The sequence below is a fragment of the Embiotoca jacksoni genome, unplaced genomic scaffold (assembly GCF_022577435.1).
Source record: "Embiotoca jacksoni isolate LCO1_2020_lvr unplaced genomic scaffold, fEmbJac1.0.p SCAF_4, whole genome shotgun sequence".
NCBI lineage: Eukaryota > Metazoa > Chordata > Actinopteri > Embiotocidae > Embiotoca > Embiotoca jacksoni.
The window spans coordinates 701,379-721,312 of record NW_027185392.1 but is presented as its reverse complement, the minus strand read 5'-3'; the positions used below and the strand labels follow the sequence as shown (position 1 = coordinate 721,312).

Genomic DNA, 19,934 nt, shown 5'->3' with positions numbered 1-19,934 from the left:
ATTTACCACATTCATGATTCAATGAAGAGAGCGCACTGAGGTTCTCATGAGTTTCCCACAAGTTCCTCATTTTAATACCCAACTACACCCTGCTCTTTGACGGTAAATCTCTCGCCCTATAGCGCATACATTTTCTAGCGGTTCACCACTACGTTAAGATGTTTAACAAATATGATCAAATAAATGAACAAAACAGCAAATATATGTAAAAAAAAAATTTAAACTCAACGTTGACTCTTTTTTTTGTTCACTTTAATCTCTTTTTGTCAACTCAATAACCACAAAAATGGCAACAGCTGGTTTACTCTAATGACTCTTGCAGATAACAACACCTTTAATTCACGCTTACAAGAGCTCTTTTGGGTGCTTAACTTCAATAACCACTGCTAACAGCAGCTTCCCTGTTTATTCCTCAATAAAAAAGTATCAGACGTTTTTTTTGGGGGGCGGGGTGAATTGCGAAACAGAAGGATGTAGGAAAGAAAAGAGGAAGCATGATGGAGGACCAATATTTTTTTTTAACTGAGAACCCTGCTGTTCGAGCAGAATTGTCACAACCACCTGCGACAGAAACGCCCTCATTTACAAAACACACAGGAAATGTTGCGCAGACACACTCAAAGAGCTCCAGAGGCAGAGCTCGCCCTGATGTGAAAGATGCACGCGCCACGTCGCATCCACCTGCTCACCTACGTGGTGGCAGCTGGTAAGAGCTCTAATTTTACTTCATTACTTCAAGTTGTTTATGAATAAAAGTCATCTACAAAAGGAGAGAAAGAGGTGATGTGTGGGTGTGGGGAACGGTGATTTCTGAGGCTCGAGACGCTCATACGTCACACCTCAATTATTTTGTAAAATGACAATTTTGAAATTTTTAAAACCAATTAAGTAAAGTTTTTTTCGTAGCATATTTTATACATTTTGTTTGTAATTTTTTTGTATTTATTACAGTAATTTTTAAAAGTATCAACCTTCAGCTAAATGTGAAGAAATTGTGCCTCGTGCAAAAAACACGAGAACAGGAAATCCTCAAAGCTAGGATGAAAATGTAACCACAAAAACAAGTTGGGCACAGTTTGATCAAATTTTGCTGCTGGTTTTAAGCTCCATGATAAGATTTTAACAACATGAATTTACATTCCATTAAAACAAATTTAGGTGTATTTTTTAATGTAACTTTGAGCAGCACAAACACTTGGTTCCATTGCTGATGGGGTGGGTGGATACAATTTCAGAGGGTATTTCAAACATTTTTGCACAGAAAGCCAGACCCACTGATAAAACTAGATGAATTAAAAGTGAATTGTTTTTTTGATGCAAGCTAATTGACCTCCGAAAAGTACAAGTTGGTTTTGAGCTTTTTTTTTTGGGCCCTTTGGGTGCCATATAAATGCTTCACTCACTTCCGCAGAAATGGCTGTATAAAGTTATAATGGTGGACGTGCAAATAAAGTTGCTGATTATCTCTATCTCCATCAGATCTTTTGGCTGTTAACTGGGTCATTATGTTCGCCAGCCCATCTCTGACTGTGTAACTGGTTTGAACCAAAACATTAAAGATGTGTGGGCCATTAACCCAAAACAAGGGGCTAAAAGATGCTAAAACAGTCTCAGTGCCATACAAATAAAGTCTGATTGATTAATTCATGAAGTTCCCTATTCATTTACACACTGGCTTAATTTCTTTATTGTATTTGTATTTGTTATCGCATATATTTTGAATAAATGTACACTTCATTTTCATAAAGAACAGCTGTATGATATGTTTTAAAAAGTAGTAATTTGTCATATTATTTTCAGTGTTTTAAATGAGCTGCCTCATCTTTAGATGACAGCTGATTTGTAGATATTTTTTCCTATTTTGTTTCAAGCTGCAACCATCCAGGTTGCTTTTGCTTTCAACATCGACACAAAAGACCCGTATGTCTACACCGGAAAACCCAACGATTTCTTTGGATACAAAGTGCTTCAATTCACGTCTGGTGGAAACAAAGGGTAAGCCATTTAAGTTCATATTTCATTTGAATAGTTACTCATAACGGGAGATTATTCTCCATTGAAATCCCCTTTGAGGACCTGTGTGAGGTTGTGGTTTGACAAGTTGAATGATGTTGCATCCTGTGACTGATCTCAACCCTGCTTTACAGCAGCAAATGCATTTTCTTTTAGATAAAACTGTGCTGCTTATGTCAGCCTAAACAGATAACTATTATCGTTCTCCACAGAATAATCGTCACTGCACCTCTGCAGCTAAATGGATCTGGAGGAATATGCAGACTGGACCAAGGGAATACCACGTGTTTCAGGCCCAATGGTATATACAGAATTACACAATTAATCACCCTATACTAGAGAGAAAAAGTAATTTTCCAAACATGCAGAAATATCAATTAAAAAATGGAAAATTTCCAGATGTGGCTGTGAAACTTTGTGTATTTCACTGTTGCAGAGATTTCTCTGCCGAACGCGACAGTCAAACACCTCGGCTTGTCGATCGCCGCCGACTCCGCGGGCTCCTTCACCGTAAGAAACTCACCCTTCCTCTGTCTTCAGCGTTCTGAGAAAAACAAACCAAATGCTCAAACCGCTTTCACCTCTTACGATCTGATTCAGGCTTGCAGTCCAAGTGTCGCCCACGAATGTCACGAGAACTCCTATCTAAACAGTATATGTTTCAACATCACGAATCAAATGGAACAACGCTCCAACTTCACACCGGCTTTCCAAGGTACGAAAAACAACATTTCATGTTCTGATTCAATGTTCTTTAGAAATTTGTTTTAACTAGATATGTCTCTCCCAGAATGCACAAAAAAGACAGTGGACCTCGTTTTTCTATTCGATGGATCAGCCAGTATGAAGGAAGAAGAGTTCAATAAAAATAAAGTCTTCATTAAGGATATAATGAACAGCCTCAAGAACACATCAATCAAGGTCACTGCGCTGGTCAAACATCAAAGTATTCATATGTACTTGTACATACTCTTTTCTGAATAATGTATGTTTGTAATGAATGTATGTTTTTGTTTTTTTTGCAGTTTGCTGCAGTTCAATTCTCCTCAACCTACAAAATGGTTTTTGACTTCAATGACTATGAAAACGGCAGTGCTCTCGAAAAACTTGACAAAGAGGAACATTTGAGGCAACTCACCAACACACATAGAGCTCTCCTGTTTGTGTTGTAAGTTCAGTTAAGTTACAAACAACTGGAACAGTACGACTGTGAGATTATCTGTTGGAGTGATGGGTATTAATTTGTACAGATTTAAAGATAAAAAAATAAAATAAAAAATTTATGCTGAGACACTTTTATGTTTGTTTCAGGACAGACCTTTTTGAAAACCCAAAGGCAGGCGCCTCTCCTGATGCAACCAAAGTTCTGGTGATAATCACAGACGGGGATCCCAGCGATGAAGACACGAAGGGCACTGTCGAGAAATACAATGAAAAGAACATTATTCGCTTTGTGATTGCGGTGAGTTGTGGACTTGATATAACATCTCTCATTTCAGCTAAAACAATCACATGGGAAACTGTCCTGTTCTCCGCTATGGAGGCGGCACACAGTTAAACAAAAGGAGCTTGTACTGATTCCAGTTTTGAGTCTTTTCTGGCGCAGAGCTGTTTTTAGTTTATATAATATGCACAAAGTGCCGTATCAAAGTGGAATAACCCCGGCAAGGGTCAATCGGCTCAGAATCAGCTTTATTTGGCCAGGTATGTTTACACATACAAGGGATTTGACTCTGGTTGTAACGAAACAAAAACAGACATATCTACAGCTAAAGAAACATATATACACCCAAACAATGGTACCGTTACACCTACTCCAAGCGGTGATGGCGCAATTGAGTGTGGTGCAAATGGTACAGTGTTATTGCACAGGGTTTCAGTTCGATGTCACTACCAGTCTTCCCCTTACCAAACACCTCACTAATTTGTGCTATGAACTCCCTCCGACTGTTCTTAGAAATGCAAAATGGTTCCTGCTGTCAAAAACAGTCTATAGTCCTTTCTTGCGCAGAACTGTGTTGTACATCTTGGTGTCATCAAACTTCAAAATACGTCATAATCTTAAGCAGCATTCTGGTTTCAGGTCAAACAAGCCGAGCTGGACAAATTCACGGCCATCGCTTCACAACCGACACAAACATATGCCTTCAAAATTGAGAATTATAACGGACTCAAGGGAGTGCTGGAAACTTTTCAGTTGAAGATCTTTAATATGGAAGGTGATGTTCACATTATTTTTTACAGTTTGATCAATACTGTTAGAAAAATCGATATCATGTCCCTGCTGTGCCATTGCAGTCGTAACACTCCACAACACTGTCGTCTAATATTTAGGCACCAAAGTGGCTCTGGCTTCACATGACATGACTGATGAAATGTCTCAGAGCGGATTCAGTGCCGTCTTCTTCAAGGTAAGTCGCGTCAAAATCGACACCTTTTACACGGCGTTAGTAAACCAGATGTACACATCTTTAGACAAACAGGATGCATGTACAACCGTGTCTGTAACGTGTAAGTAAAAACAGACTGCGATAATTTGCATCTCATGTACACCCATATTTACTTGAAAACAGAACAAAGACGACATATCAAATGTTGAAACTTAGAAATTGTATTGTTATATTCCAAACATCTGCTCATTTTGAATTTGATGGTAGCGACACATTATAAAAAGTTGGGACAGCCGCATGTTTACCACTCTGTTCCATCACTTCTTTTAACAAAACTCTGTAAACTACTGGCTGGAGTTTTGAAAGTCAAACATTGTCAAAATCCATGCTAAATTTTGCACTTGAGCTAATTTAATATCTGACTTCTGGATGTCTGTGCAGTGACTTTTTTATCTGCTGCCTCACCGGAACAACTAATTTGACTGTAGCTATTGCTGGTGTCTCAGCCCGTCTCTGTGCTTTGACCAGACCTTTTTTCTGTTAACAGGACACATTAATTCTGGGTTCAGTGGGATCAAACAGCTGGCGTGGTGCTCTCCAAGAGCGTCATGAACAAAAGGAAATACAAATTCAAGACCCAAAAATGGTGATGGACTCCTACATGGGTAAACTCATTTCTCGCTTTTTGCCTATCGTCGGTTTATTTATTTAAAGGACTGTTAATTTGGCTCTTCATAGTAAGACCCGATTATTTTTCGGTCTTAAATATGAACCGTTTCATTAATGCATTGTCTGATGTCAGTGAACATTTTGCAGATGATGTCATATGTTAAACTGTTGCAGGATACTCCGTTTCTGTTGGAGAGAGGAATGGAGTTGGTCTTTATTTTGCGGGGGCACCACGGTTCAATCACACCGGGAAGGTTGTACTTTTCAGACACGAGGGCAAGAACTGGACTGCAGCCGACGGAATAAACGGGAACCAGGTTGGTAACTGCATAAATCTGACTTATCATGCCAATTCTAAACAGAAATAAGTGCGCTGTTCTTAGCATCTGCAATCGGAAGTTAACAAAAACACCCCTCCTTTGCCTCCATTACAACTCGTGTGAACAATTTTGCATCAAGCTCTACTTGTACTTTTATAAATGTGCAAAAGGCAAATTATCTCTTGTGGTTACACAGGAAACCAGAGAACTTCCTTGCACTGCCACCTTGTTTTCTTGAGGAAAACATGTGAGAAGATCGCACAGTCGCTTAAAGCAGAGTAAATGTTTATCCCGAATTTAATGTGTACATGTGAGCCGCTGTAATTTCTCTATACATATTAACATCGTGATATGAGATTATATTTTGTCTTGATTTTGGATATTGTAATACAATATGGCCGTACAGTAAATAAATGAAATTTTCTGAACATACCAAACTACAGAAGCACATTGCATTAACAGTCAAATTTTGATCTCGTAATTATGACTCCCTTATTTATGATTAGGATAATTCATAATTACGAGATAATCTTAAAAATGTGTTTTTATGTGAATGCAATGCAGTTCCACACCAAACTAATCTAACTGTTATATTATTTGCCTTTAACAACTTAGTCATTATATGAACATTACTGATGATTATGAGGCAGCAGTATTACGATATTGTAGTCATTGCTACAATATTCATAATGAGCTATTTGGTCAAAAATATCCTGATATTTGATTTAAGGCCATCTCTCCACGTAGGTTTTTGTAAAACTGTTAAAGTCAGTGACGTGTCTAACTTGAAATATACGTGACGTTCCAGATCGGCTCTTACTTCGGCGCGGAGCTGTGTTCGGTAGACGTCGACTCGGACGGTAACATGGACTTCCTGCTGGTGGGTTCTCCAATGTTTTACCTGCATCAGGAGAAGACGGAGGGTCAGATCTACGTCTACGCACTGACCAATGAGGTGAGCAGTGACGTTGGCGTAAAATCCGCGCTGACTTCTATTGATTTTACTGGGAGAAAACGAATGCTTTTGTTTTTTTTAAATCAATAAACTCATGTTCTTTTCTTTCTCCCGAAGCTACAACTAAAAAGTGTACTGAATGTGACGGTGCCATCCATGGGCAGATTTGGCACCACCATATCCAGTCTTGCAGATCTGAATGGAGATGGACTTCGAGACGTGGCGGTCGGTGCCCCCCTCGAGGACGATAACAGGGGGGCCGTGTACATCTACCATGGAAACAAACGCTCAGGGATATGCAGCACTTTCAACCAGGTGAGAGAGAAAACCTGATATTTATATTTTTTTTAATGGACACCACGGGGTCGGGGCACTGGAGCACCATAAACAGCCGTGTGGTCCAGAATATTTCAGTGATTTTGATACGTACCTGCAAAAAACTTTTACCTTTATCACACTTTATTAGGAGCACCTGCTTTATACATGCAATTATCCAAATCAGTGGGTCGGGTGGCAGGAATTCGTTGTATTAAATTCTGCAGATGAAAGTCCTTTTGACAAGCATGTGCCTGACCCAGTATTAGTTCGGTGTTCCTAATAGACTGCTCGGTGAATGAAAGTTTAAAAATGCATTGTTTATCCCCCACCTCCTCTTTAAACGTGCATGCACTTCAGGCACTGTTTCAGTTGTCTTGTTTTCCTAGAGGATCATGGGAGAAAACATAAAGCCGGGGATGAGATTCTTTGGACAGGCCATCGATGGAAACATCGACCTCGGAGAGGACGGACTCCCAGATATTGTGGTTGGATCACAGGGCACTGCCGTTATCTTAAGGTATGAATAATGTGTATCCGACATTATGTATGTGGTCCAAACAAAAAAAAAATGCAGAATTCACGCCTATAACAACCAAAAAACGGTACGTTTTATCCTGTCCGCCTTCCCCTTTAATGCCGTCTCCTTTTGCATCGATACACCACTACCGGCGCTCCCTAGATGCCTTGTTCTGTTAGTGTGACCTTAGCTGAAACTTCCTTTTGAGGAACAGAAAGAAGTTGCAGGGAATAAAACTCAGTGAGCAGGAGTGGTGGGAAACGCAACCACTGTGTTATTGCGGGCAAGAAACTAGTGTGTTTGTTATGCAGGAGAACCCTGTTGCCATGGCTCCACAGTTCAGGTGGTTCAGCTACCAACGACAACAACAGCTATCAAAGCTAACAAACCGCAAATTTTGTTAAATAACAGCAAAATTCAAGTTAACAAACAACTAACATCGCTAACAACCCTCAGACTCTTTAGAAGGTCACAGGTGCTCAAAAGCAGACATTATAAAGTGGCCAGTTTTCTCAACACAATAGTGGCGAAATATTGTCGGAGAATTTAACAAACCCAATGCAAGATGTAGTCTTGCAATGCAAAAGTGCAAAGTCTAACAATTCATTTTTGATCAATGTCTTTCAGGTCCAGGCCCATCTTTAATGTTGTAGCACATCTGTATTTTCAACCGGAGCAGATAAGCACTGACAATCTCGACTGCGTGGGCACCGATGAAAACCTACCAATGGTCAACTTAACAGCCTGCTTTGAAATGGTAGAAACAACAAAGAGCAAAAGGGGTACGGAGTTCACCACTGCAATGGAGTATTCATTAAAGTTGCCGATCCTGTCAATGCATTATTTTAAATCTCACTGTTTGGCCTTTTCAGGGGCGGCAAGGGCCGGGCTGAACATCTCGCACACACTGGAAGTGGATCCGAAGAGACAAGCATTTCGAGGTCTCTTCACACCAACTGATAAGAAAGCCAGGAATCATACTTCTACCTATGAGCTGCTAGATCCAAAAACTTGCTTCAGCTACCCTATCTACATAAGAGTATGTAGTTTAATTAAAAATATTCACCCACCCGTGTGGGAGCAGTTATACACAAACCTGTTTCTATTTAGTTTCTTCAGAGCTACGCGGATCATTCTTCTTTTTATTTGTATTGCAGAAGTGTGTAAGAGACACATTATCGCCCATCAGCATCAAATTAAGCTTTTTTCAAGCTGACAGTGAGAACGCGACCGCCATCTTGAACATGGACAGCAAAAAAACATCTGTTGTTGAGGTACGTAGTCTGATGGTAGAAGAGGCTGAAGGCTGATTTTCTATCCTTCAAGTGTAATTGAAATATTGAAAATCATGCAAAATGCATGTGATGTTTTGGCAAAAAGAAGCCATCAATAGAGGCTGTGTTTAAAGTCTGTTCTGTAAAGCTATGTCACTTTTACAAGTTTTTACTAACTTTGAGCTAATGGGTCTCTAATTATATAAATTTGTTATATTTATATGTTTAAATGTATAGATATATTTGTTATATTTTAAAAAAAAATCCCAAAAGATTTCCAACAATTTTATCGCAATTTTTTTTTTCTAATTATATTGTAATTTTTGAGAAAAGCCTTTGTAAAATCAATATTTTACGATTGCACTAATCACAAAAAAACTCCTAAATCCTGGAGGGACCGATTGGAGACGTGGCACTGACATGGAAAGGGACATCAGCTCGTCAGTTCATCCCTGTTTCACCCATTTATATCATTTAGGATCTGTAATGCTGATTGGTACTTTACCTTGTTTGTCGTTTCTTCTGTGCTTTTTATGTCATTTTTCTGACTTAAGGATGACATTTTATTTGTATTTATACAGATTCCCTTCGAAAAGCAGTGTAGACAAAATGACACTTGTATTGCCGAACTTGAGTTGGATTTCAACTTCACGTACGTATATATCTGACAAACACAGTAAAGGAATTTTTGATGTCAACTCGGTGGGACCGAATGTGAGAAGTTTTCCGTCTCTCTCAGGACCCCGACGTTACTGGTGTCAGAAGACAACTATTTCAACGTGTCTATAGAACTGGTCAATCACGGCGACGACTCGTACAACACCAGCATCGCGATGCACTACCCTACAGGCTTTTCCTTCTCTCGGATGACTGTTGTAAAGGTGACTAAAACTTTAAAATGATTTATCACATTGCACCGTCGAGCTACTTACTGTATATATTATGTAAAAGCATGCTGCACAAAATAAAAAATAATGCGGTGGATCAATAAATTCCGAGACTGCTCCTGTTGCGCATGAACGGAGTACAGCGCTGTGACGTGAACAGAGCGTTTCAGAAAAGTCTGCGGCGTTGAAGCGACGACTCGGGCGACACCAGGTGGGTTTTCTTTGACGTTTGCGGTGGTTGTGTCACCGTGAATTCGTCCCCCAGAGTCAGATTGTCAACACCGAGTTCTACTGGGACCTTCTGAGGTGTCTGAGGGAAAACATTCACTGCAAACCACCTGAACTGTGGCGCCACGGCAACAGGGTTCTCCAACGTGCCAACACGTCCACTCACAGCGCATTAAAAACGTCCTTCGTGCAAAACAGGAGCACTTTCTGAATTTATTGATCTACCCTTGTAGATTACTGTACAAAAACCGCCACTATTGCATGCATTTTTGACAACCCAGACATTACCAACATCTATAATAATTGTAACCCACACATGATGCATGGATGCGGTTGTTTCACAGCATCTATATTAATTGTAATGCAGTATGAAGTCCATTTCACAGACTTGGCTAAGAGGTTAAGCTTACCTAAAGTGTAGCAAAGGAACAACCTTCATAGCAGCCTACAATTTATTTAAAGTAAAAGCTCCTATTCTGGAGGGCCTCTGCTCATACTATTTTTTTTTTAAAAACAGACAAAGAGACCAACGCTCCACAGCTGCAACGGCCTAGCAGAAGTACTCGACAAAACCACATGTGGTATCAGCCTTCCTGTGTACCGCAGCGGATCCTATGTGAGTCATTCTGCACCCAGAAACCCTGTAACTGTAACCAGCTCCCTGAAACTTTGGCAAAAACAACCTCAGCAACTTCTAACGTTGTTGTCTATTGATTTTTTTTTTTTTCCCCATAAAGGCCACATTTACAGCTTCCTTCCTTATTGTAAAGGATTATGAGTGGAACGACACAATGTCGATGACCATCGCTGGAACAAGGTAGAGGCCTTGAAAACACTCTTAAACAGAACAAAGCCAAACGTTTTCTCTGTATTAGTAAAACCATATTCACAAGAAATGTTTTTTCTTTTCTTTTGCACCCTCAGTGATAATACAAACTCCACCAGGACCCTTTCCATGACCAAAACTATCCCGGTACAATATGAAATTAAAATGGCACTCACAGTGTAAGTGTTTTTACCAGAGATAGTAGTTTATGAATTGTAAATGTGATGTGTAATTTGCGTCCCTTGAAATTGTGTAATCCTACAGCTTCATGACCATTTTATATTCTTTTCAGGGGACCGGACACCATCAAATATCTGAACTTCACAACAGAGGACGATGCACCGAAAAAAATGGTTATTATGTACAGGGTGAGGAATTTAATAATCCTACAACAAGCAATAATCCAAAAGAATTTGCGATCGATGGTCTAATCCAAAAGTACCATTTGCAATTGCTCATTGTTTTTTGGCCACCAGGGGGCAGCACGTTGAATCAACAAATCTTCAGCCACCAGTAAAGTGAATGAAAAGTACAAATTAGAAGTTTTTCGTTTTAAAAGATTTGAATTTACAAGTTCAATTTGAGTGTTTTTTTTCTCAAAATGCAATGTTTATTGCAGGATCTTTTCTGTTCAAGATATTTCAGGTCTGCCGTCCCTTCAAAATGGCCTACGTGAAAGGTTTTTGCAATTAGAGATAAATATATTTTTGAATATCCAATCAGCAGCTCGAGGATAATAGCTAACGCTGAAGCTAGTAATAATCAGTTTAGCTTGACTTCCTGTTTTTAATTAAAAGGAAGAAAAAAATAACACATTTGTAGTTATGTCATGATGTACAGATATGCAAATTAATCTTGACCAGTTGTGCATTCTGGGAATTGGGAACGTCACACCTGCTTCTCTGATGGTGCATTCAAGAGCAGGTGCAAAGTGGGAAAGTCATAACGTCTAAGTGGGAAAATACACCGTAATACCTGTTGAACTATCCAACCTGAAAAGTTGTCCATTTCAATGTGACTACCTGACAGATTTTAGTCGATTATTCAGTTTCCTTTTTGCTCTCTTTTGGTCTCCACCAGCTCCATCGTGATTTATCTGTTTTTTTCAGTAGCAAAAAGTCCCGTAAGCTAAATCGCTTGCAGTGTACAGCCAAAAAAGAAAAAGTGTAACACTTTAACAAGGTGTTTGTATGGACCAAAGACATTAGACACGACTCAGTAAGACTTAAAGGTGCTTGCAGATGGCTTTTGTTAGCAGAGCTAGGCTAGCTGCGATTGCCACACTAATCTAACCGGCCGCAGCTTCATTTTTACCACAGATACGAGGGCAGCATCAATCTTCTCATCTGACTCTGAGCAGGAAATCGAAGAACTATATTCCCCCAAAACTACACATCTAAAATGTAGCTCCTGTCTGTCACATTTTGCAGGTAGATAACATCGGTTTTAAGGATTTTCCCATCAACGTGTCCCTTGTCTTCCCGACTAAACTGGAACATAACTTTGAAATGAGCAACTATCAAGTCTTCGTCCAGGAGGTAATTTAGAGACTACTTACTAATACTGCTGCAGTGTATAATATTATGAATCCCTAATACTTACCTTACTTTTTCTTTTCTTTTTTTAAGAACAAAACTCAGTGCAGAAGCTCTCCCGGCCCGAATGTAAGCGCAACATATTCGGTGTCAAAATATTTTTCTTCCGAAAATTCCATGAAATCTTGAAATCCCTTAATATAACGAACCGTTGCTGTGTTTACAGCACTGCTTGGCGGGAAATGCCTGCGTCGCTGTGCTGTGTGACGGTTTCAATTTGGAGAAACATGTAGGCGTCGAGTTCACGTTGACGGGAGACGTGCAATTTAGAGACCTCAAACAGCAGGCGGGGGTACGTAGAAACTAAACACACGCCGCAAGGAACACATTGAAAGTGGAAAGAATCTAATATTAATTAAAATGCTCTTATGTTTTTTTACAGAATATTGCCTTTCTCAAACGATATACCGGAGACAGCGCAGAGATTAAATTTAAAAGCGCTCTACTTGTTGACTATGACAAGAAACGCTATGTGCTGGATTCCTATAAAGAAGAGGTAGGTTGGATGTTTGATGACAGTAATGCGATTTTAAAGATCATTAATGTACCTAATTTATCATATTCAACACCTGCAGAATAAACACGATTTTACAAGGGAGAAGTCTCTTCAAACTGGCTTGTGGATGGACGACGATCCGACAATGACATGGGTAAATTCGGCCGACACACACAAACAGGCAAAGTTATCATCATTCACAAGGCTTTTAAGTAAAACTCGTAAATTTCTCTGCCAACAAGACTGAAGCTCGGGTTGAGTTCATCATCCTCCCAGATCAACTGCTGATCATTTTAACTGGAGCCGGACTGGGACTCCTGCTTCTGGTCATCATCACCGTCATCATGTTCAAGGTGAGAGTCTGTTTCGCAAGCATAAAGTTAAAGTCAATTTCTATTCGGAGCAGCTGCTTTAAAGGGCATTTGGTCTAACGATTCTTCTCGTGTCTGTCAAAAAGTTGGGCTGCTTCAAGAGGAAAACGGTCGACTATTATCTAGAACAGGAGGAAAAAGCTTCTCTTCAGGCGTGCACCTTCGCAGAGTCCGCCCTGGTCCCCACCAACGGGGCGATCGTGAAATCGGAGGCCGATGATGAATCTGAACCTCCGGAGGTAAAAAAGCTACTTGATGATGGCGAGGCGAATGGCAGCCCGCCGGCGGTTGACGCAGAGGACGGTCTGGAATAACATTTATGAATGCACCCCCTTTTAATGTAGTCACACATATGCAGAATGGACAGAGAGTCATTATTGGTGACCAATATCTCAAATTAAATATCTTGAACATCAAGGACGCCGGACAAGAAACAGCAAAAACATAAGCTCTCTGTGAACATAGATTACAGCATCAGCTGGGGAAAATTAATAAAAGTCATCAACCGTGGAAAACATCAGGAAGCTCGATACCGTTGGTTCATGACCTGGCCTGCATTCTCCATTACTGCATTTTATTTACATTGTAAATATACTGTAATGTTACCTGTAGACGGTGTTTCGATAGGCTTTGCTATCTCGTGCACAATTATTTATTGAGCGAGGAGTTCCAGTTCTTGTATTATATGCAACTGCAGGATAAAATATATAACTTTTTTTAAAATTATTATTATTGTTTATTGATGACTGATCTCGCTTCGTCTTTGTGAGCAGCAGGATTACGGGTTTGTGGGTTTTGAAGTTATACACAGACATCGGACATATAATTTGAACATGTAGATAGTTTTCAAAAGATTATCTCCAAAATGTCACGATAAAAAGTTTAAAGGTCAGATTGACAATATACTTAACGATGCGTTTCTTTCTTCTAAACCCAGAAACAAGCTTTTTAGAGGTTAATGGCAACTTACATCTGAGATCAATTTACATGTCTAGAAAATGAAATATACATTGTTCAAAATATTAACACTCCATTTCACTCTCCCTTCCTGTATTCCTGCCACAAAGACATATTTTTGGCCTCCCGTTGTTTGCGTTTGTGTTTTTATGTTGCTCCTTGGTTTTGTGCAGTGTTGCGATTTAATTGCGATGTAAATACGTTTGAAGCTCCTTGCCCGTGCATCACATTTAGACGAGTGCTTTATTTGATCTAATTTTTTTCATGTAAACAAATAAACACACACAACTTTGTATTTGCAATTTAAAAAAAAAAAAGAAAATGTACCATTTTCACTTAAACCTGTCGAGAGAAAAACTCAATGCACTGCCATGAAATTTGAATTTGATATCTGGTATCCTGGTCACTACATGACTCCACTGAAAGTAAAATAGGTCCACACCTTTTTGGCCGGGGACAATATTATGTGCGGTCATTTGTTTGTTGCCTGTTTGACTGCTGATCGAGTGTCACCTGATCAGGAACAATAACTGTTTCGCAGGTTCCCTTTCGAATTTATGTCCACAAAATGACACCCGAACTGATGAGTTGGGATCGGAAGCGTTTACATCGGGAAAAAAATCAGCAAGAGAGCCTAATCAGAAGAATTTTTTTTGTAGATTTAAAATTATTATGAATAAAGACTTCGCTGATTAATACAAAATAATGATTACATCGCTATCCTGCTACAGTAACACGAGCAACTGTCTGTATATCTTTTTAAATTCAAGATTGATGATGAGGCTCTCGTTTTGTCTTCAGTGATGACACTGAATCTGCTCTGTCACTCGTCACTTATAACAACGTATTTATGTCAGCAAATATTGTAATCATGTATTACTACTAGTCCTTTTATACTGTTTATACAAAGTCTAGTTTATTACCTAATGTTACCATTTGTCATCGCTCAACACGAATTGTCTGTATAATACTCATTAGTACTCTGATTTTAATAAAAGAACACATATCTGGGGCTGCCACGATCACTAAATATGAACTATTATTAATTATGATTAACAATTAAACTCCCCTTATTTACTTCACATTTTATACACCATTTGAAGAAGAAGAGTCATTCACTGGCTTTGGTGTTTGGCTTTGCAACTAATTTCATGAAGTTCATGTCAACAGATGATCTTTTAAATGTGGCCTGTTGAATATTAGAAGTTAAGCTGCTCGAGATAAAACAGCTGGTGGCGCCAGTTTTCCACTAACGTGCCATTTAAGCCGAAGAAGAAGGCGACGGCAGTCAAACCTTAAACGGTGGAAAACAGAGTGGAAACAAGTGACGGAGATGTGACGTTTCTGTTGGTTTCATTCAGATGATTTCATTCAGACGAATGGAAATGATGCAAAAAGGTTCCAGTCTACTAAAATAAATGAGATCAGGCAATTATGGAATAACTGTGTCAGGACTAAACATCAGAAACGAGCAGAAGAAATTGCTATCAAAGTGGCAGAGCTGCAAAACTTAGAAGACGATCGAGATGATTTTGGCATAATGTTTATTTAGCGTAGAATATTCTATCTTTATCTTATTTTTTGACAAGTCATTGTTTTTTTTAAAGTGCTCAACATCTTTTAGTCATAAGACTGAATTAAAAAATGTCTGTACAAAATAAAAAGTAATCAGCCATAAGAAGCCGGTAGGTTTCATTATCTAAATATGTTTGCTCTTCATAAAACTAAGCATGACTGACCACAAGGCGTGACAAAATCCTGCTGGAATCAAAAGGCAGAATACACTCGTATGCCGGTTTATTAGGGCTTTTTACTTTTCAAAAACTACCTAATAAACTGGCAATTACATGCACCAACACTGATGACCTGGTTTTTAAGCCAATGCGTGAATGAATGAGCAGAAATCTTGATCACAGAAACATCCTGATGAAAAAAAACTTCAGTCTTCAGGTTCAGTCTTCTTAATGTTCACCATGAGAAAAAAATGATTGCAAAACCTGAAGTCCTTTAAGTCAACACACTGACGCACACGATGCCATTTGATACGATGCTGAAGGAAGCCAGACGCTCTAAATGAAAACAAAACTGCTCTGTCCTCTAACCTCGTGCTTCTTCTCTCGTCATCCCTCCTCTTCACTCTTCTGCTGTTGCTCAGCAAACACACGCCCCCTGCTGCTCGTTTCACTTTCTGAAATACAGTTACAACAATAACAAAATGTTGTTTAATCCTACCGGGAAGACATCATTTTATCAGCTTCTATTGGATGTTAATTAAGGCTGCATGATTCTGGAAAAGAATGAGAATAAAAAAATTTTTTTGCTCAGAATTGAGTTGAGTATCTCTTCAATGTTTATTGCTTTCATTTACCTAACACAGAAAATTAAAAAAAAAAATGTGTTGGTTCCTGTTATAGAATATAAAATATTCCAGTAAAATATCAATAATAATATAAATATTAAGCTTATTCAAGGAAACTTTGTAAATTTCAGATCAGATCAGGTAAAATGCCACTACTGAGTCTAATAAAACACAAACGCCGACTCAAAATGATCAAAAACTACAGGCTTCAGATGATTTATCATCACTGATGAAGCTGACAGAGGTGCATGCAATTCTCAGCGGGCGGGCACAACTCGGCAGGCTACCTGCTCATGATACCTGTATATTAATAGTGGACGACAGAAAGGAAACGCTTGGTTTTAAACTTCATGAATCGCTGAACATGAAAACAATCAGCTTCAGTCTCTTGTTTAACCTTTGAACCAGTATTTTTTTTTACCGTTGTCTTCTCCTCGTTGTCTCTCACTCTTAAAATAGAGCACTTGTTTTGATGTAGCCGACGTCCCGAATGAAAATGCGCACAATCGTCATTTAGAAATGAGACGGCACAGAGGTGTGAATCGAGATGGTGATTTTATTACACTTAATCGTGCGGCCCGATTGTTGGTCTAACCGTCTACGGTAGGAATGAATGAACAGCGTACCTGAAGGAGAACTGATCTGAAGACGGTCGCGTCGCTCTCCGTCCTCTCGGTACGGCCTCAGGCCCACGAAGAGGGTTTTCAGAACTGAATTCGCAGCAACTTCCAAAGCAAATCCCACAAAATCATACAAGGCGTCAACATATTTCAGCATTTCAGGCTCATATTCGTACGTATACATGCGGCACGGCCTTACCCGTGCGGGACGACGTGTGGGGAGGCCGCTGCTGAGCCCGGGTTGAACACCGGCTTGGACTGACCGGCGCCTCACTGAGGGAGTCGGACACGAGGCTGCAAACGGGATTCACCGGCTGCTTTACGGGATCCGGTCCGGTTTTAGGACCGGAGCAGAAGTCAGATGTCGGCTCCCGAGAGGTTCGTGTGACATCACCTCCGACCTGACACGGGAGCGGTGCCCCTGAATCGGAAGCCTGTTGTTTGGAGCCTGATAACTGAAATGTGCTCTCGGCCAGCTGCTGCCCGCACGGACGCGTCTTTGAATCATCTGCTTGGGATCTCCGGGACGAGTGCGAAGCGGCGCTCCCCTTGAGCGGGGTTGCAAAGAGGCTGAAGAAGGACGCGGCGGATGTTTTGTCAGGTTCGGGTGCCGTTAGGTTAGGTTAGGTAGTTACTTTATTAATCTCCGAGGGGAAATTTTTTCGCTACAGCAGCATACAGAAGCAATAGATAGCAATAGAACAATAGAAAAGCAATAAAATAGAAGTAAAATAACAGTAAAAACTATAAAATATAAATATAAAATATAAAATGCACAGTATATACAGTACAGTATATATCTATATATATTATATACAAACAACCAAGAAACACAGTCAACAGTGTTATTGTTGTGTGATGGATTTTGCCAGAGGTGAGTTATTGTACAGTCTTATTGCGGTCGGCAGGAATGATCTCCTGTATCTGTTCTTGTGACAGCGGAGCTGGAGGAATCTTTTGGAGAAAGTGCTCCGCTGTCCCTGCAGCAGGTGGTGGAGAGGCTGGTCAGGATTATCCAATATGGATAATAGTTTGTTCAGCGTCCTCCTCTCCACCACCTTTTCCAGGCTGTCCAGTTTGTAGCCGATGATGGAGCCGGCCTTCTTAACCAGTTTGTTAAGTCTGTTGGTGTAGCCGGCTCCAATGCTGCTCCCCCAGCAGACCACAGAGAAGTACAATGCACTGGCCACAACAGACTGGTAGAACATCTCCAACATCTCGCTGCACACATTGAAGGATTGACGTTTCCTCAAGAAAAAGAGTCGACTCATCCCCTTCTTGTAGACAGCATTGATGTTGGTCTTCCAGTTCAGTCTGTTGTCGATGGACACACCCAGGTACTTGTACTCCTCAACCATGTCCACCTCTTTTCCCAGAACTCTCAGCGGTTGTGGAGCCGTCGTCTTCCTCCTGAAGTCGACCACCATCTCTCTGGTCTCGGCCACGTTCAGGAGCAGGTGATTTCTTCCCGTCCACTCCACAAAGTCCTCCACTACTGCCCTGTACTCATCCTCCCGTCCATCCCTTATACACCCGACCACTGCAGAGTCATCAGAGAACTTCTGCAGATGGCAGGACTCTGAGTTGTACTGGAAGTCAGTGGTGTATAAGGTGAACAGGAAGGGAGACAGAACAGTTCCCTGAGGAGCTCCAGTACCACTGACAACCATATCAGACAGCACACTGCCCAGACGGACAAACTGTGGTCTGCCTATCAGGTAGTCATTGATCCAGGAGACGGTGGGCGCGTCCACCCCCACCACCCGCAGCTTCTCACTCAGCAGCAGTGGTTGGATGGTGTTAAATGCACTGGAGAAATCAAAGAAAGTGATTCTCACAGAGTCACCGGTTCCATCCAGGTGAGACTGGGCTCGTTGCAGCAGGTAGATGATGGCGTCGTCCACTCCCACATGAGGCTGGTACGCAAAATGCAGCGGGTCCAGTGAAGATTTCACCAGCGGCCTGAGGTGTGCCAAGACCAGCCTCTCCAGCACCTTCATCACATGAGATGTGAGGGCAACCGGTCGGTAGTCGTTGAGGCCAGATGGAGTCGTCTTCTTCGGTACACATAACAATAATACTGTTGACTGTGTTTCTTGGTTGTTTGTATATAATATATATAGATATATACTGAACTCTATATACTGTGCATTTTATATTTTATATTTTTACTGCTATTTTACCGCTATTTTATTGCTTTTCTATTGTTCTATTATTATCTTATTGCTTCTATATGCTGCTGGAGCGAAAAAAATTCCCCTCGGAGATTAAAAGGTAACTAACTACCTACCTACCTACCTACAGGAACTCCGTCTTTACCTGTGAAATCTGCAGACTGCGGAGGTTGAATAAAACGTCGAGGAGAAGCTGAGATCACACCGTCACTGATGGGGCTCGCAAAAAGGCTGTGAAAAGGTCTTTTCTGGGTCTGATGACATCCATTAGTATTTGGAAGATTACTGCTACACTCTGATTTGCTCTCAGGAGAATTTTGTCGCTGTGCGCCGAGTTTAAGGCCCGATTGTGTCCGTTTGGAGCGCCGGTGCATCTCGGTGATGGCGGATTTGGCGGAGTCGTTCGTCTTAACGGAGCGGCCCGCGGATGCCACGGGAATGGCACCTCCGCCCTTCGACTTCAAAAAAGGCTGTACTGCCAGCAGTGTCACAATTAGTGAAATGGAGATCACCTGAGTGCAGTTGATGTGTGTCAAGTGATTGTAGTGTGTGTCAAGTGATTGTAGTGTAAAAACACCTGTGTTTGGGAGGTCCAGTCTCTGGTTCATCAGTCTTCCTGCTACAATTGCAACATGAATACATAAGAACACTCCAAGCAACTCAGAGAAAAGATCATTGAAAAGTATAAGTCAGGAGATGGCTACAAAAAGATTTCCAACTCATTGGACATCCCACAGAGCTCAGTTAAATCCATCATTAAGAATTGTTTAAATCTGTCTAGAGCTGGCCGTCCAAGTCCGAGTGACTGGGCAAGAAGAAGACTGGTGAGGGAGGCCACCAAGACACCTACGACCACTCTGAAGGAGTTAAAAGCTTCAGTGGCTCAGATGGGAGAGACTGTACATACAACAACTGTTGCCCGGGTTCTTCACCAGTCGAAGATGTATGGTTAGAGTGGCAAAGAG

General features: G+C 40.7%; 1 protein-coding gene and 1 long non-coding RNA gene across 2 annotated transcripts; one reads left to right on the top strand and one right to left on the bottom strand.

The window, feature by feature from the left end:
* Positions 1-556: 556 nt before the first annotated feature.
* LOC138209579 (integrin alpha-X-like) lies at positions 557-16,147 on the top strand. The gene is made up of 31 exons (XM_069168256.1): positions 557-706; positions 1,872-1,995; positions 2,226-2,314; positions 2,450-2,523; positions 2,614-2,728; positions 2,804-2,934; positions 3,039-3,181; positions 3,325-3,475; positions 4,097-4,232; positions 4,348-4,424; positions 4,951-5,068; positions 5,247-5,389; positions 6,201-6,347; positions 6,465-6,662; positions 7,052-7,182; positions 7,810-7,964; positions 8,055-8,221; positions 8,340-8,456; positions 9,038-9,108; positions 9,196-9,337; positions 10,089-10,187; positions 10,309-10,388; positions 10,496-10,576; positions 10,690-10,765; positions 11,828-11,935; positions 12,026-12,061; positions 12,159-12,284; positions 12,375-12,488; positions 12,568-12,642; positions 12,731-12,841; positions 12,946-16,147. The coding sequence occupies exons 1-31, from the start codon at positions 658-660 to the stop codon at positions 13,171-13,173; spliced, it is 3,612 nt and encodes a 1,203-aa protein (XP_069024357.1). The 5' UTR covers positions 557-657; the 3' UTR covers positions 13,174-16,147.
* On the bottom strand, positions 15,597-17,373 carry LOC138209583 (uncharacterized). Its single transcript, XR_011179168.1, has 3 exons — positions 16,995-17,373; positions 16,802-16,900; positions 15,597-16,004 (listed from the first exon to the last, which is right to left on the bottom strand). It is a non-coding gene; the product is annotated as an uncharacterized lncRNA (long non-coding RNA).
* Positions 17,374-19,934: the final 2,561 nt, after the last annotated feature.